Consider the following 17,760-nt stretch of genomic DNA (forward strand, 5'->3'; position numbering starts at 1 on the left):
ACGGAGTAATTCGACGAGGATGGTGATTTTTCAAATCGGCTGCCGTTCAGATTGGCTTTCCATTCTAGAGATCTGAGCAATAGTTTACTAGCATGAAAAAAGTTTTGCCTATACTTAGGATTTGAGAAGGAATATATAACTTTTGCAAGAAATCACCTATATTCATATTAGCTTAGGCAATAATATAGGGATATATTAATATATCCCTCTTTGGCCTGTACTTGTAACAACGTACAGCCAAGAACTGGTTTTTAAATAATTTTTAACAAATTCCAAAATGCCATCATCATCCTTTAGCGCACAGAACATTCCGTGTACTGTCCGCTTCACAAACTTTCCGCCCAAAACGAAGTCAATTTGCCCCACTGTACGTGTAAGCGGTTTGATTGTCATGGCAATTCGAAAGCATTTGTCGGTCGCTCGCCCCTCATCGCCCACTTTTGGACGGAGCCAGCTCGACGCAGACACAGAATTCCACATCGCAGCGAAGTCCTGGCAAATACCATTCTGCGCCCCATCCCGCCCCTCATCCGGTGAGCCAGCACAGCAGCAACATTGGCAGCGACGGAGGAACACAGCAACGGGGAACGGCAGCGGCACGGCAGCAACATCAGCCACTTGCCACATTTGGCTTTCTGCCAGGACCAGACTCCAGGACTCGAGCGGTGGGCGGGGGACCGGGCGGGGTGGGTGTGGCAGCCCGACGGCAACAACAAGTACGTTCTACACAGCAGCAGTAACGACTGTGCCAGCAGCAGCAGCAGCAGCAACTAAAAATGCGACGTGCGAGATTATCGTGTCGCTTGTTGGTCGTCCCCGGCCATAGTCCGTAGTCCTCAGTCCCCGTCCGTAGTCCCCCGTCCGTAGTCCGTAGTCCCAGTGGCTGTCCCACACACACACAAAACTCTACTCCTGTTGGTATTTCTGTGGCTGCGCACGACCTCCTCTCCCCACCAGGCGGCACAACTTGCTGCCGCTGACGGAGGCAACTGCTGACTGCTACTTATGGCGCTGATGATGGCACAATGACAACAACAGCGAACGCAGATGAACGCCTGCGGACTGGGGGATACCTCATGGGGGATAAAATAATCAAGGGAAGCATCCAGTCCATCTAAAAAAACAGGATCCGTATGGCTTAGATGGGATGTGTATGACACCCCATCAAGACTACCGATATACCCAACGACACCCAGCAGTCGAGCTCAGCCAGAAAGTATGCAGCGTGCGCACGCGAGGATAACGACTCGACTCAACTCAACTCGACTCTGCTCGACTCGACTCGACTCGACTCGAGGACGTGGACGAGAACGAGGACGAGGACGACAACCAGCTCGACAGAGTGTGCGTGGGCGGGACGAACGAGTAGGAGGAGGTCATGGCATGATGTGGACGAGGATGTGGATGTGGATGGGGATGTGGATGTGGCTGTGGGTGTGGATAAGGCTGTGGGTGTGGATATGGCTGTGGCTGGGTGTGAGTGAACTGTGTGCGACTAATTGGGTGAGAGAATGTGGGTGCTTAAATTGGTTTCGTGCTTTCGTGTGACGCGTGCGGAGGCGTGTAAAGCCCGGCGTGTTGCTGTGTAAGTGTGCCTGGCTGAGGGTGTGTGCGTGCACATGAGTGTGTGTAAGTGTGCAGGCGACAGGCTGCTCTGCGGGTCCTCCTTCACGTCCCCCGCCCGCTTCCGCCCACTCCAGCCCCTTCTGTTGTTGCTGTTGCTGTTGGCATGAATGCTTGATGGCGTGACGGCAGCCGGTTGTTGCCAGCAATCGAAACGAACTCAGGGGAAAGCTGGGGGAGGAACTTCCCCGCAGACCGAATCCATAAATACCCAATCCGGCTATGCCAAGTGGTAAGCCATCAGATTCACGTACGATCATCGGTTTTCAAATTCAACCCATATATCTGAAGATCTATTATCTCATTGTCGGATATGCTGTGTATGTAGTTATCGCAAAGTAAAAGCTTCCAAAACAGTTAGTATACTCTATTTCATTTATTTTTATGTAAAAACAAATATGAATATATATTTTGAATATTACTAACTGATATTAACTACAGTTCGGAGGCGCATAACCTTTGCCCCAAGCCAACAGGACTCCCAACAAGGGTACGCAAACACAATTTACCCCGCCTGTATGTGGATTTTATTTTGCGTGCCTTTCCAGCACAGCAATGCCCGGCTCACAATTTCAGTTCTGTACTTTGGATTTGTGAGCTCGTCCGTGCAAGGACTTCTCACCCAGGACATGGTCGTTCCCCGCTGGTGCAGCTTGCTTACGACACCCAGTGCTGCCTGCCTACTGGACTCGAATCCCTTAGAGCGCCGAGGACCGCCGGGAAGCGACACTGTTCCTCCGGGACTCGTCTAGCACACGGTTGTCCTGGATAAGGATGATCGTATGCTCGTGCCCGGTGGCCACCATCGTCTCCTGGCGGCGGGTGCGCAGCCGCACGTAGGTCAGTTCATCCCCGTTCTCCAAATCATGCACCATGGAGCGGGCCAGGATCACCAGCGGCCTCATCCGATCGGCGTATATTTGGGTCACATCCGCAGGCAAATTGGTCCGCACCGGAACTCCACCGCCATCGATCAGGATTGCCCCCGTCACGCCGGGCAGTTGAACCAGCCGATCGAAGGTCGTCTGCACAGTGTTTGACGCCATGGCTTCCAAGAGCGGAAGTGGAACCCTACTTGGGCCAACTGAGGGGGCAGGGGCTGAATTATTTGGGTCCGGATGTGGGTGACTTAAAGCAAACACACAGACGCTTTGATCTCTGTTTCAAAGATGTGGTTAGAAGTTGGTTATCTAACTGTTCCCAGAATCTTTAAGGTCCCAACTAGTGATAAAGTGAAAATAAAAAAATGTTTCGCTTGACTAAACTGAGGGATTTGGCAATCACTAAGAATTTAATTTGTTGGCTGTAACGAATAGATTCATATTTTATTTTTTGAAAAATATTGCAGTAGTTGGCTATCAAGCAAATTGGTCAAAGTATTAATCCTGGCGTTCGAGCTACACATAACATTGCCCTTAAAAAACTGAATGCCTTGCGAATGCTTCATAACGCATTAGATACCACAGGGAAATGATTTAAGTCAATCCTGTAATTGAGTCCTTTACCATGGGGAACTAGCAGCCCCGCAAATCAATGGGCATTTCGCAACTTCATTTCATAGCGACTTGGAGTTAATTTCGCGGGGAGAGTGCAGATCTGCCCCGTGGCTATTGGGAAGGACATCCCAGCATCCCAGCATACAACCATCTAGCTAGCCGGCTAGTGAAAGAATTTCCGGACTCCATGTCAAAGGTTGGACCTTATTTGTGCTGCAGCACGCGTCGCCAGGGGAATGGAAGTGATGAGAAACTGGAGGTGGAAGAAGTAGCGAGCCCAGTCGAGGCGCCACCACCCACGGTGGGCAGGCGGCAATCATTCCTGCCAGCATGCGGCCACGGCTGCTGACGACGAGGGCGGAGTGGGGTGGGCCACGTAAATGGCGTTGAATTACAGCCCGACAATCGAAGCGTTGAAGTCCCGAACTGAAACTGAAAAGTTCACTCCTGCCCGGCCAGCAGCCTGTGCATCATTCATAAGCCGGGCCAGGCCACAGATTGTCTGGAAGCGAGTCGAGTGCGCACGAACGCAACGAGCCGATGATGATGAGCTCAGGATTCCCTAACAGGCAACTTTATGACTGTGGGTCATGGGCTGGGATTGGGTTGTGGTGTCGTCACGTGCCGGTCGCCGTCTGCGACTGACTCTGACTCTGACTCCGGGTGCCGGTGTGGATGCGGATGCGAATGCGAATGCTCCGTCCCGCCCTCTTCGGAGCCCCCAAATCCATGTTGTGTAATTCATTTGGCGTTGCGGACCCGTTCGCCGTGCGGAACTATTTATTCAATAATTCGGCGTAAAAGCTTGACACGGCGATCCAGGGTTGTTCACTCACAGAGCAACTGAATCTCCTCCAAACACGCGGTTGTGGATACCCACACCAACTGTTAAGTGTTTTAAGCTCTGTCAGGAATAGATTGTTAATACAAAACTTTAAGAGGTTGGCTACCACGCGGCTCTATCTATGTACTTCAAAAATGGTGAAATTGAACATATAGGTTTGGCATCGATAAATAAATAAGTATTTGCGAAATGTAAGCTTTAATAGATACGTGTCTATAGTACTTAATTTACAATTTTGCTTTACGCATTATTACGATGTTTAACATTTCAAATTTCACGCCCACCCATAATCTTCAAGAAGGTTGGCATCTTCAAATATTCGAGGTCGAAAACCGCGTTGCCAATCTCTTCCAGTTAGGGGTTGTATCGGCTAGCAGCTAATTTTGGTAAGAGACCACGCTAATTGTGGATTGTGCACTCACTAAATGGTACTTCTATGGCGTGTGTGGTATATTTTGGTATGGATCAATGGTATTATTTAGCATCACCGCGCCGGTCACACCAACAGAAACGTGCTACCCATTTCCGGCTGTTCTTCCTCTTTCTTTTTGCCATTGTCAGCCGACGAAGGTGGGTGTTTCTCATCCGCTTGCATAAAATCATTGGACTAACGAACTTCTATTGCTTGCAGTGCTTTAACCCAAACTATCAACATGGTGGCCCCTAAGAAGCAAAAGAAGGCGTTGGAGAGCACCAATGCCCGTTTGGCTCTGGTGATGAAGTCCGGCAAGTACTGCCTGGGCTACAAACAGACCCTGAAGACCCTGCGCCAGGGCAAGGCCAAACTGGTGCTCATCGCCAGCAACACCCCCGCCCTGAGGTGAGATGCCCATGAGTGTGCTACAGAGGAGTGGGTTCCCACTGCGCCCAAGTGGCCACGTTTTTGATGGAACCATATGGAGTCTGCCCTTAAAGCTGACTGAGAAGTATGATTCCGAGCGGCGGAGTAGTTGATGGAAACTATGGAGTAGTACGATCAATCAATCTCAAGCTTCGGACTGGTTCGCTTTAATCTGCGGCGCCTCCAAATGGTTCCACCAACAACGGGCCTGCACATCACTTGGGGTAAGGAGCCTGCTTAAAATTGCTTTAGTTGACTAAATTATGATGATCCTATTGATTCCGAATGCCTTGACGAATCCTTATTATACTAGAGACTCTTTCTGACTCTCAAACCAATGGTTCATCTTCATCGTACGCATGTTTTTCGGTACTGACATCCGTTTTTCCCATTGCAGGAAGTCGGAGATCGAGTACTACGCCATGCTGGCCAAGACTGAAGTCCAGCATTACAGCGGCACCAACATTGAGCTGGGCACCGCCTGCGGTAAATACTTCCGCGTGTGCACTCTGTCCATCACCGATCCTGGAGATTCGGACATCATCCGCTCGCTGGAGACGGCCTAAACTTATTTTTAATCGAACAAGACGACACAATAAAGTTTTGTATGAGCAGAGATAAAGTTTAAAATAAAAGCACTATTATTTTGGTAAATTCACGGAGATCAATGTTGGGATTAATTATTCCATCTTCAAAAGCTGGAATATTCCGTGATTATTGCACGGCCCAGACAGAAGGATTTCCAACAATTAATTTAAGTATCATTTTATTTAAAAGAACACATTGCCATTTTTCTTACTCCTTTAAGTACAAACGATTTGTATTTTACAATCATTATCCAGGACATCAAAATTCCACATCCATTAACAATTCAGCCCAATTACATTACGTAGACTAACACATTAATATGGTAGATATTGGTTTCAAATATGGTTTTGTTTGGCCTAAAAAATCAAGAAAAGTTAAATATTTACATTTGTTTCGACTTAGTGCTTACATTTTCGGCAACTTTAAGTAGATGATCAAAACTGGCCTTTCCCGTTTGCATAACCATTCCATGGAATACTTTAGCCTCTGACTGGGTCAACAGCTCATATGGAGAACCGAACTCGACGACTTCACCAGCATCCATCACCAAAACTTTGTCGGAGTCCATGATGGTATTTAGACGATGGGCTATCGTAAGTACTGTGCAGTCCTTGAATTTGTTTCGAATGGTGGCCTGAATCAGGGCGTCCGTCTGAGGATCCACATTTGCCGTAGCCTCGTCCATAACGAGAATTCTGTTTTCGCGCAGGATGGCCCTTGCCAAGCAGACCAACTGCCGTTGGCCTACGCTAAAGTTGGTCCCGCCCTCAGATATGATGCTCTGCAGACCCGTGGGCAACTCTGAAACTTCCTCCTTGAGGTGAACGTCCTCAAGAGCCTTCCAAAGCTTATCATCGGGATACTGCTCGAAGGGATCCAAGTTGTATCGCATTGTCCCGGAGAACAGGACGGGTTCTTGTGGAATAATGGAGATCTTGCTGCGTAAATCGTGCAGACCCATAACCTTTGTGTCCAGATTGTCGATGATTATTGCTCCATCGTTGTAGGACAGTCTGAAAAGTGCATTGATAATGGAGGACTTTCCCGCACCTGTGCGTCCTACGATGCCCACTTTCTCCATCGCCTGTATCGTGAAGTTCAGCCGCTTCAGCACACTAGCGGCATTGGGATCGGGCTCATATCTCAGACTCAAATCCTTGGTCTTCAGTTTTCCCTCCTCGGGCCAACTCTTTGGAGGTTGCTTATCCGCAGGCGAGTTGAAATCCCCTTCAGGCTCAAGATCTTGGTACTCCAAGACTCGCTCCACTGAGGTCATTGCATTCTCCAGCTCTGCGGATTGACGCATGCCCCACTGCACCATTCCCGTCATACTCAATGCTTGGGTAATTGCCAGGCCTATCTGGCCAGCATTGTGTAGAGGCGGGTTAAAGAAGTTGTGCAGTATCACCGATATCACGTATGCCACGCAAAACAAATCAAGGTAATAACCGAAGGCACGACTGGTAGAAACAAAAGTGTAGTAGCCGGAGCTGTGCAGATCCTGGTAGTTGTCATACTGGCCCGTCAGAGTTCGTTGGGCGCCCATCGCCCGGATAGTGGGAAGTCCAACAAGAGTGGAACTGAAGTGCGAGTACATCGGCGACCGAGCCACCGCCTCCAGGCGCTTTACATCCCTCGACGTCTTTAGGTAAAAATTGCGCCAGTAGTAAAATGCTAATATCATTGCAAATGTGTTGATCAAGTACCACGGGTTGGTCACGCACAGCACGCAGATGATGCCCGTCAGGGTGAGAAAGATCTGTATGCAATCCAACATGACGGCGGGCATCACCTCATCCACCTGACCCAGGTCATTGGCGAAACGATTGAGGATCCGGCCGGAGGGATTGGTGTGGAAAAAATACAAAGCCGTGCGAGACAAGCCCTGGAACATAGTGTTGTGCAGCTCGGTGGAGGAGTGCATGGTGATGTTAAAGAAAAGCAGCGTTCGGAGCAAAGCACAAATAACCAGTCCCACATTAATGGCAGTGAAGTAGTAGATATCCACCGTTGACGAAGAGGCGGTGTTTTTAACCCTATTAACGATAAAACGAGTTCAATAAACGAGTTAAATATATATAAATATTTGCAGATTCCTGTAGCACTTACCAGTAGGAGAGAAAATAATCTCCGCCAGACGCCAGGAGCTGAGTGCCAAAACACAGCATTATCAGCACCGCGAAAACGAGGACGCCGCAGCCTGCACCAAAGTATTTCTTGTACATGGACAAGCCGATTTGACCACCACTGCGGGACTCCTGCACCGTTGGCGCACTTGGTTTTGGTTTTTCCTTTTCGACCATGGATTCTAACGAGGATGAGCTTCCATTTGAACTTTTAGAGCTTAGAGAGCTACTCTGACGGGAAATTTTCGTTGACGTTATGGTCTCATCACCTCCGCCGCTGTTCTGAGTACTTTCCACCAAAAGCTGGGCAAAGTCCTGTCCGCTCTTCAGCATCTCCTCATAGGTTCCGCATGCCGAGACGTGACCCTTGTCCATGATTACAATCAGATCGGCGTCCTCCAGAAACTGCAACTGGTGGGTGACAAGTATCACCAGCTCTTTGCCTAGGAAGCCGCGCATGCATTCGTCGAACAGGTGCCTACCCACATGGGTGTCCACTGCGCTGAGGGGATCGTCTAAAAGGTATACATCCGCCCTGCGGTACACAGCTCTAGCCAAACATATTCTCGCTCGCTGCCCACCGGACAGTGAAGCTCCGCGCTCACCCACGAAGGTTCCATCACCGTGCAACAACTCCAAGTCCCGCTCTAGGGCACACCGCTTGAGGACAGTTCGATAGCGCTGCTTGTCCATGGGCAAGCCAAACAGAATGTTGTCGCGAACAGATGCATTAAAAAGCCAGGGCTCCTGGGAGGCGTAGGAATACTTGCCCGAGACTTGTACCGATCCTGATTCAGGAGGTAGCTCTCCTAGGATAGCCTGAACAAGGCTTGATTTACCCGATCCCACGGGTCCAATCACAGCTACAAGTTGGCCACGGCGCAGCGACATGTTGACGTTGTTTAACACCGGCTCATGTTGCTCCTGGCTCCAGCGCGCTCTTAAAGCTTTAATTTCCACCAAGGTATCTGGTTCCGTGCCAATCCGAGCCGGGTAAGACCTCTTCTCCACTTCTTTTAGCAAATGTTGTTCCTCTTCGGCTTGATCGTCCTTTCGCTCCGACATATCTATTATATTTGCTTCCTCCCGCATCATAAAATTAGTTATACGTCGCATTGATACCAGAAGTTCAGCAAACTGCGACATTCCACTCGGAAAGAACTTGCTGACAGTACGCCTAAGGATGTTGTAGAAGGCAGTGACGCAGAAGGCGCGCTCTGCCGTCAGTTTGCCTCCGCCTAGGACGAATCCCAGAAGGCTCACAAAGATAGCTATGCGACCTAGAGTTATCTCAAAGGAGAGCAGGATGCCGCGCAAGAGGTTCATCTTGCGAATGGAGCTCATCTCGCTGCGCCGCATCTGCCCTATCAGTTTCCCGAACGGACGCTCCCAGGTATACATCTTGATTACCTGAATGCCCGAGATGATTTCGTTCATCATGCGCACTCGCTGATCCGTGCGTAGGGCCGTCTGCAGGCGCAGCTTTGAAGTTACTCGGCTTAAATAGGTTTGCAGTGGTAGATACAGTACTAGGATGCTGATCCCGTAAAAGGAAGCGATTCCGATCTGTTCGTACAGGAAGTAGGAGGCGATCAACAACTCTAATGGGCCCAGCCAGAGGAAATGGAAATGGATAAGACACCGATCGAAGCGGTTGAGATCGTTAGAGAGCAAGTTAACCACCTGTCCGGTTGTGGTACCCCCCAGCGATGTGCGACTGAGACGCAGGGCCTTGCGGTATATGGCGCTACTTACTGCCACTCGCATTTTCATGGCCAAGTGCTGCAAGAATTTAGAAATAACCAAATTATATTTAAGTTTACTCAAGCATAAAGTTAGAGCCATTACCATCATTCCCATCATGTATGGGTGCGTGAGAAGAACGCTGGCCAAGATACAGGCTATAAGGAGCACTGCGTAGATCTGGGCATAGTAGCTATGGCCATTTCCGTGCTCACTGAACTCCGATATGAGTCCGGCCAGAAGAAGCGGCACTGTGGCCCTGTAATAAAGCAAATTAATCCGAATAAATTATCAGTGACATGTTGACACGTAAAGTCCACGGCTCTTACCTGGTTCCCAGTTCCAAGGCGGCGATTGTAATACCGGAAAAAATGAGCCTCCAGCCGAAGACGCGTCCGATGACCCGCAGGACACTTGGTTCAGGGCTGGAATCACCCTTCCGCCGGCACCGAGCCACTTCGTCCTCCCATGCCCGGAAGAACTCATCGCCCAGGCTCTCCGCTCCATGCTCATCCAGCGTTTTGTACAGATCCGTGGGCTGGAGCGTCTGCTTGCGACCCTTGAAAAGAATGGGCAGGGCAAAGCTGGAATAGAAGAGTAATTGCGTAAATTGATTTCGCAACGGCGGGTAAATGGGAGTTATGCTACGAACAGTATGTGGTATCCGATAACGGTTGTCTTCGGATGACACTTCTAAGTGGCAGTTGAAAGGTACATGGGTGAGTACATATGTACCGATGTACGTACAAAAGTGGTCAAAGGAGACACTTCTTAGCGGTAGGATGAAACGTGTGCGTACCAGAACATAAGCGAGGATAAGATACCTGCCGACTCGCGGGGATTGGTCGGAAGTTTACTGGCCTGCATGATTATGTAAATGCGCTGGCAATTTCACAAGCTCTCATAAACAATAGACGCGGAATTCAGTTCTTATTTATCAGCATTTCATCACTCGAGAGCATGCAACGTATGTATTCGTATTCAGCAGCAAAAGACAAAAAAGACAAACAAAAACCGACAGATGCTGGATCGCAATTTCGCAATATGCGGAACACGGAACAATTGATAGCGGAAAACTTTCCACTCGGCCGAATCGCCAAACACAACAAATCACTTGAGCCGTCCACGACGCCCCGCTTTTCCAATCATTCTGTTCAATGGTCGCGAGTAGCAAGCGCTTCGATGCCAAATCAAACGCTCGTCGAGCGCCGCCGAATCAGCTGTTCGACCGGCTGACGCAAGGGCCGTGCGTGTGTGTGTGCTTACTTACATGGTCACTTCAGCCTTCAGAGCATTAGAGTGGACCACTCAAAGATAAGATAAAGAGCGGCTTTCTAATTCATTCCCATCCTGTCATAGCCCTTTTACACTGTCCTGTACTATTGCAAAAATTGTACTAAGAGAAACTAATGCAAGTCAATACAGTTATGTAAACTTTTATATGCGTTAAATTTTTAATAATAACTGATAATATTATTAATATTATTTGAAAGTCTAGGTAATCAATTTAGCAGCTTGCTAACTATACACCTTTTTGAAAAATCAGGGTGGTGTTCCCACCGAAAAAGACTTCAGATGTGTAATAAAGTGTAATTTAATTGTTTGATTATCTTTTTATGTACATATGTTTGTATCAGTGTAGGTATCAAATACTACTATCTAGGAATTTTAATAATATAATATGGACAAAGGTTGCACTTTTCAGTTATAAGATAACTAGTATCGATTCAATGCGAACAATTATTTTACCAATTCTCCTGATGTTTAGCATAATAAATTATTTTCAATTTCAAATTATTGGTTTTTTAGGCTTGCCCCACCACAAACGGAAATTCAGTAGACAACTTTTTCATCGTATTATTAAATGAGGAAACCTCATTAGTCTACAAGTACTTCACTTGAACTTATCGCGCCTGTCAGATGTGATAACACGTATTATGTATATACATACATATATATCTAATCAATGTAATTTTTCTAACATATTCTAATATTGCAGCGAAGAGCGAAATATTAGGGTTCTTTTTAATATTTTTCTAATATATACTCCAGAGCATTTTATGATCCTTTTCTTAGCTGAACGTCTAAAAACTTAAGTGAGATTAAACTTTTCACACAATAATTATTTCAAAGCACTTTCGGCTCGTCAAGAGGGAAGCCTTGGGCTGGGTTTTTCACAATTTTCGAAGGCCTGAAATGCATATTTTATAAATATATATGAATTCCTTACAGATGAACCCGTTGAGATCTTACCCGTTGAGAAATCTTAAGGAGAGCGTCGTATGTGGCCTGCCCAGTTTGCTTGACCAAATCGTGGAAGACATTGGTGTCTTTCGCAGTTAGGAGCTCAAAGGGCGTCGCAAATTCCACAACTCTTCCGGCATCCATCACCAGTACCCTGTCCGAGTCCATGATGGTGTGCAATCTATGCGCTACGGTAAGGACGGTGCACTCCCTGAACTTGTTTCGAATGGTGGCTTGGATTAGAGCGTCCGTCTGGGGATCCACATTGGCCGTGGCCTCGTCCATCACAAGTATTCTGTTGTCCCGCAGAATAGCCCTTGCCAAGCAGACCAATTGGCGCTGACCTACGCTGAAGTTGGAGCCACCTTCGGTGATTTTCGTCTCCAGGCCAGTGGCCACACTGGACACCACATCCTTGAGCTCCACCTCCTCCAGCGCGCACCACAACCTTTCATCGCTATACTCATCAAAGGGATCCAGGTTGTGTCGCACTGTGCCGGAGAACAGAACTGGCTCCTGTGGTATGATTGAGATCTTGCTCCGAAGGTCATGCAGACCCATATCACTGGTGTCCCTATCGTCTATGAGCACAGATCCATCGTTGTAGGACAGGCGGAAAAGAGCGTTAATCAGCGAGGATTTACCCGCTCCTGTTCGTCCCACTATGCCAACTTTTTCCTTGGGTTTTATCACAAAACTGAGGGATTTTAGAACGCTTTCCGTTTTCTCATGGGGCTTGTAACGCAGACTTAGGTGGTCAAATTCTATTCTTCCGTGCTCTGGCCAAGATTCGGGTGGTTTCTCGTCAGTCGGGGCCTCCAGTGCTCCCTCTGGCTCAATTTCTTCGTAATCAATCACCCGCTCCACGGAAATCATTGTGTTTTCCAACTCTGTCGACTGGCGGACAGCCCATTGAACCGTGCTCGTCAGGCCCATGGCCTGGAATATATGCAGATTATATTATAAACGAGACATAATGTGCTTCCGATCGTATACCTGGGTTATAGCCAGACCAACATCGGCAGCACTAGACGGCGGAAAGATGAAGAAGGCCAGCGTGACAATCACTATATAGAGCACACAGAATGTATCCATCCAATAGGCGAAGGCACGCGAGGTGCTAATGAACATGTAGGAGGCGGAACTGTGCATATCTTGGTAGCTATCAAACTCCGCCTCCAAAATGCTCCCGGCCCCAAATGCACGAATGGTGGTAAGACCAGTCAGAGAAGAAGCAAAGTGGGAGTAAACCGGAGATCGAGCTGTCGAAAGGTAAGAATGGGTTTCCTAGTGGCAATTAGTTAATAAGTACTTACTACTGGCCTCCAAGCGTTTTACGTCCCTCGAAGTTTTGAGATAGAAAGAGCGGAGGTAGTAGATAACTACTCCAAAAGCCAGGGCGGGAATGAGAAAGAGGGGATTGACAATGGATATGACAATAATATTGCCGCTAATCAGGAGAAACTCTTGGATGACGGTCATCATAATGGAGGGCAGCATCTCATCTACTTGACCCATGTCCTTGGAGAAACGATTAAGGATACCTCCCGCAGGATTCGTGTTGAAAAAATACATAGAAGCTCTAGACATCCCTCGAAACATTGAGTTATGCAACTGGGTAGAGGCCTTCATCGCCAAGTTAAAGAACAGAAAGGATCGTTTAATGGTCACAATAATGGATAGCACTGTAATCAACATAAATATGTATGCAGCGTGCACTTCGATATCCACATCCCTAGAATATGTTGTGTCGTTATGGGCAACCTTGATATCATTTCCTGAGACCCTGAAAGCATAAGTTTTACGAATTTTACATAAGTTCAAAAACGTTCAAAAGCGTTAAAGTAATCGACTCCTTACCAGGGGGACAGAAAGTAATCTCCAAGAGAGGCTAGGCCCTGGGAGCACACGAAAAAGCTCATTATCACTGAAAAGGAGAGAAATCCGCCGCCTGCCCTAAAATAATCGATGTATACTCCTAAGCCGTTGCGATCCACATGTTGCCGGTCAAGGTTAATCACTTGTTCCTCCTGTAGATCCTCTGGGCAGGACTCCGCATTGGAGAGCACAGATTTCACACTGCTGCGCCGTTGGTCAGTCACGCTGGAGATTATTGAGCGGTCCTCCGCCGGCTCATTGTGATCAACAGGATCCACCAGTACGCTGCCAAAGTCTACACCCGATTTGTGAAGCGACTCATACGTTCCCACAGCCCTCACCTGGCCCTTCTCCATGATCACAATCTGATCGGCCTGCTGCAGGAACTGCAACTGATTGGTGACCAGTATGACAGTCTTGTCTCGCAGATATCCACGTAAGCAATCTTCGAAGAGTCGACGGGCCACATTGGAGTCCACCGCACTCAGAGGATCATCCAGCAGGTAGATGGAAGCATCCCGGTAAACAGATCTTGCCAAGCTGATTCTCGCCTTTTGGCCACCCGAGAGCGAGGCTCCGCGGTCTGCCAATATGGTTTTATCCTTTAAGGGAAGTAGCTCAAAGTCTCGTTCCAGAGCGCATTTCCTCACCACCAAATCGTATCGCCGGCGATCCATTGGCTGACCGAAGAGAATATTCTGACGCACAGTTCCGGAAAAAAGCCACGGCTCTTGGGCGGCATATGATATCGATCCAGTTACCTCGATCTCTCCCGATTCGGCACGCAGTTCCCCCAAAATGGCTTGTATCAGGCTCGATTTTCCGGAGCCAGTGTGACCCACAATGGCGAGCAATGTGCCAGCGGAGACCTGCAGGTTTACCCCACTGAGCGTGTAATCGGGTGACCCACTCGTGACCCACTTGGCTGTGAGTTCACTTATGGATATGCGATCTTCCGAATGGTGTTGAGGTTTCTCGGGAGTACCTATTAGCATGGGCATCTCTAGGAGTTTTTCGCTAGCCTCCTGAAGAACATCCTCAGCTCCGTTGGCAACTACCTTTTCACCCGGCGCTTCTACCTCTCCGGATAGCAAAAACGTCTGAACCCGCTTGATGGAAACGAGGGTTTCTGCAGTTTGCGTCATGCCCAGCGAAAAATATACTGTCATGTTGGTGCGTACAACATTGTAATAGGCTGTGATGAGAAAAGCTACTTCCGCTGTAAGGAACCTGCCCAAAAGCACATATCCCACCAAACTGAGAAATATGGATACTGGAGTGAGGAATCTGTTGAAGGAGAAAAGGAGGCATTTCGCAAAGGCCACGTGCCGGATGGCATTGACCTCCTTGTGGCGGGCATGGGCTACCAATTTTTCAAACGGAAGCTCCCAGGCGTACATTTTAATCACCTGGATACCAGCAATAATCTCAGTCATAATCCGCATCCGTTTGTCCGTCCGGAGAGCGGTCTTCAGTCGCAGCTCCGAGATCTTGTTGCCCAAATACATTTGGAGGGGTATGAAGAGCAGCATGAATGTCATGCCAAACACTGCAGCGATTCCTATCTATGAACAAATTATAAGTTTAAATTATTATCCGGTGTGATATTCTGGGAACTCACTGCTTGGTACATAAAATAGGTCACCAATAGCGTTTGTAGTGGTGCCAACCAAAGATAGTGAGTGAATTGAAGGAAGGTGTCCATTCTGCCGAGGTCATTGGAAATTAAATTCATTATATGTCCGGTAGATATTTCGCCCAGTTCTGTTTTGGTCAATCGAAGGCCTTTCCGGTAGATCATGCTGCTCACACCCACTCGAATCTTAAGGCCTGCAGATAGATAAAAAAATCATTTTCCTGAAGCTCAGTGCAACTCGGAAAGGTGAGGAACAGACCCAGGTGAGTGACGGCGAATGAGTACGGGTTCATAAGAATCACTTTGAGGGCAGAGCCCAAAATCACTCCACCCGCGTAGGCATATGCCATTCCATTTGATTTCGGACTGGAATGGGAAAAGCTAGATATAAGCTCCATGAGAAAAATGGGCTGCACCGTTAGTAGAGCCTCCAGGAAGAGAAGAACCACTCCGAGGAGAACGAAGTACTGGCCGAATACACCAAAGAGAACTCTTAGCAAACTGGCGTTTTTCTCGTAGGCCTCCAGTTCTTTCTGCCAGGAAGTGCATAACTTGTTGCCGAGCGTCTCTTTTCCGAAAAAAGGAAATGAGGATGTATACAAATTTGAAATATTATAGCTTGAATCTGGAAACACTTACCGGCTTTATGCTCTTTCAAGACCCTGAAAAGGTCTTTCACTTCCAATGTGACCTTGCGCCCCTTAATAAAAGTGGGAATGGTATACCTGAATTATTAAAACAAATTGACACAGTTTAAATATAGTTGGACCTTACACGTATGCACTCTCTTACCAAAAGCAAAGCGCAGAAAAAATATTCGATCGTTCGCGAGGATTCTTGGGAAGATCTTCATTCTTCAAGGACTGCATTTTACAAACCGGCTATGATTACTATTTTATGAATTAATTCAAACAGTAAGTAATAAATTCGCTCTCATTCGATCTAATTAGTGATTTTCTAATCATTTATGAATTAGCTATATAGCAGCTTGTCTAAGACAGGACAGAATGCCATAGTCGAGTGACTTTCAGTGACTATCAGACGTACCAGGTATTAGATAATAGATGTGAATGGGGGATGCTGAGGAGCAAGTAAAAAGCGACAATTATTCCTCACGACTCTGACGTAACTAAGGCCGTATTCTTAAGCTAATAAAAACTTCTACAATAATATAATGCTTAAGAAGCAATTTTTGGTGGTCGGCAAGGGAGTTCTTACCAAGTATTTAAGGTTTTGTTAATATGGGGACGGACTGTCATACGGACAGACGAACATACGGACATGGTCAGACCGACAATGCAAAAATGTTTATATTTTCGAGGCTCGAAACCGTATAATTCTACCTATAATATGCTTTCAAACGAAATAATTTATTAAATCGTGGTGCCCGGAATCTGGTTAAACAGAAATACGTCCGCACACAGAAAAGATCTTTAAGGGACTGAGTGGGTGCTACACCATTGGCTCTCGGTGCCAACTTTTCGGCAGATTACCCAGATTAGATTTCTGTTATATTTTTGAGCATATTGTTAAGATAAAGACTTTGTGTTGACTACCAGTCTGGTTACAAAAAGCCGTTAAAAGATATGTCTTAGGGATATACAACTAAGCACCGTCTTACAAAACAAGGATACTGTTTGTACTTTGGATACTTAAGGATACTTTGATAAGATTTAAGGGACCTAAATATAAAGGACTTGTAGCTAAGGTACATTGTTTATGATTGTAACAAGGCATAAGATTAATGCCCACTTATTTCCAAGAACAGAATAAATCATTTCGTTATTTGGTAATGAAGCATTATACGTTACTCACAGAGTTAAAGGGGTACTATATTATTTGAAAAGTATGTAAGAAGTGCAAGGAAGTGTCCTCTATGACTATTTATTCTTGCTCAGTTTCACCAGCTGAGTCTGGCTATCAATCTGAGTATCCGATAGACGAGGAAATTGACAATCACGATCTCTCTTGTTAGATTCATAATTAGATCATAATTACATTTGTTTGATTAATGGAGCTAAAGTCACACAAAGCAATAGAAACCAGTTGTACCTGTAACAGCTGGACTCACTGGACTTATCACTCCCACACTTTTTAGCTTTTTGCCCTTTGCAGAGGGTGTATTGACTTCACATGTTCGACCATAAGGAAGTATACACTTTGGCAAGATCAGGTACCGGTAGTATATAAGTCGGAACGGGCCACTATATCTTATATGTGTAGCTGCTATAGGGAAAATCGGATTCAATGTTTCTGATCATAAAGTGTTCTAATTCGGTATACATCAGTTTTTTGACCACATTTAACTTCGATTTTAACTTGATCGGAATCGGACAACTATATCATACAGCAGCATACAGCCAGAGGCACTATATTTTAAATAATATATTATATCATATTTTTTATTATAATTGTGTGCAATGATCTGCCGAAGATTTCGAAACACTATTTTGGCAACGATGAAGTAATGCAAGAACTTGGCAGCATGGGTTAATTTTTCAACTTTTCCAAAAGCTCCAAAGCAAATGCAGGCTTGTGGTAACTATCATCGCATGTGAACAGCGATATACACGCCTACACTTATATTCACACCTGGCCATTGAAGTTATCAGCCAAAAGAGAATAGACTTGCTCCGGTTATATATACATATACAAACATACATACATATGTAGAACAGATAAGCGCTGCATGCGGAGAGCTTGGTGAAGTTCAGGTGAAATTGATTATGCGAATAGGGGTA

The 17,760-nt window shown here is 46.7% G+C and overlaps 4 protein-coding genes across 7 annotated transcripts; 1 reads left to right on the top strand and 3 right to left on the bottom strand.

The window, feature by feature from the left end:
* Positions 1-2,094: 2,094 nt before the first annotated feature.
* Positions 2,095-2,772, bottom strand: LOC122614327. Its single transcript, XM_043788888.1, has one exon. It carries the CDS (start codon positions 2,667-2,669, stop codon positions 2,322-2,324), a length of 348 nt encoding a protein of 115 aa, XP_043644823.1. The 5' UTR covers positions 2,670-2,772; the 3' UTR covers positions 2,095-2,321.
* A 1,673-nt stretch (positions 2,773-4,445) lies between these two features.
* Positions 4,446-5,458, top strand: LOC122612619 (60S ribosomal protein L30). The gene is made up of 3 exons (XM_043786359.1): positions 4,446-4,533; positions 4,595-4,783; positions 5,202-5,458. The coding sequence occupies exons 2-3, from the start codon at positions 4,617-4,619 to the stop codon at positions 5,368-5,370; spliced, it is 336 nt and encodes a 111-aa protein (XP_043642294.1). The 5' UTR covers positions 4,446-4,533; positions 4,595-4,616; the 3' UTR covers positions 5,371-5,458.
* A 95-nt stretch (positions 5,459-5,553) lies between these two features.
* LOC122612618 (probable multidrug resistance-associated protein lethal(2)03659) lies at positions 5,554-10,605 on the bottom strand. Of its 3 annotated transcripts, none has more exons than XM_043786357.1 (5): positions 10,061-10,603; positions 9,591-9,845; positions 7,502-9,520; positions 5,802-7,428; positions 5,554-5,748 (listed from the first exon to the last, which is right to left on the bottom strand). In XM_043786357.1, the coding sequence occupies exons 1-5, from the start codon at positions 10,126-10,128 to the stop codon at positions 5,728-5,730; spliced, it is 3,990 nt and encodes a 1,329-aa protein (XP_043642292.1). In that variant the 5' UTR covers positions 10,129-10,603; the 3' UTR covers positions 5,554-5,727. The 3 variants fall into 3 exon arrangements, with proteins under 3 accessions (XP_043642292.1, XP_043642293.1, XP_043642291.1); XM_043786358.1 differs by lacking the exon at positions 5,554-5,748 and having other exon boundaries at positions 5,755-7,428; positions 7,502-9,300; positions 9,367-9,520; positions 10,061-10,602; XM_043786356.1 differs by lacking the exon at positions 5,554-5,748 and having other exon boundaries at positions 5,755-7,428; positions 10,061-10,605.
* A 244-nt stretch (positions 10,606-10,849) lies between these two features.
* LOC122612730 (probable multidrug resistance-associated protein lethal(2)03659) lies at positions 10,850-17,107 on the bottom strand. Of its 2 annotated transcripts, none has more exons than XM_043786539.1 (10): positions 17,072-17,107; positions 15,812-15,909; positions 15,659-15,744; positions 15,279-15,587; positions 15,005-15,213; positions 13,366-14,948; positions 12,822-13,291; positions 12,502-12,767; positions 11,515-12,444; positions 10,850-11,452 (listed from the first exon to the last, which is right to left on the bottom strand). In XM_043786539.1, the coding sequence occupies exons 2-10, from the start codon at positions 15,886-15,888 to the stop codon at positions 11,408-11,410; spliced, it is 3,975 nt and encodes a 1,324-aa protein (XP_043642474.1). In that variant the 5' UTR covers positions 15,889-15,909; positions 17,072-17,107; the 3' UTR covers positions 10,850-11,407. The 2 variants fall into 2 exon arrangements, with proteins under 2 accessions (XP_043642474.1, XP_043642473.1); XM_043786538.1 differs by lacking the exon at positions 17,072-17,107 and adding an exon at positions 16,363-16,448.
* Positions 17,108-17,760: the final 653 nt, after the last annotated feature.

The sequence above is a fragment of the Drosophila teissieri genome, chromosome 2R, assembly GCF_016746235.2.
Source record: "Drosophila teissieri strain GT53w chromosome 2R, Prin_Dtei_1.1, whole genome shotgun sequence".
Classification (NCBI taxonomy): domain Eukaryota; kingdom Metazoa; phylum Arthropoda; class Insecta; order Diptera; family Drosophilidae; genus Drosophila; species Drosophila teissieri.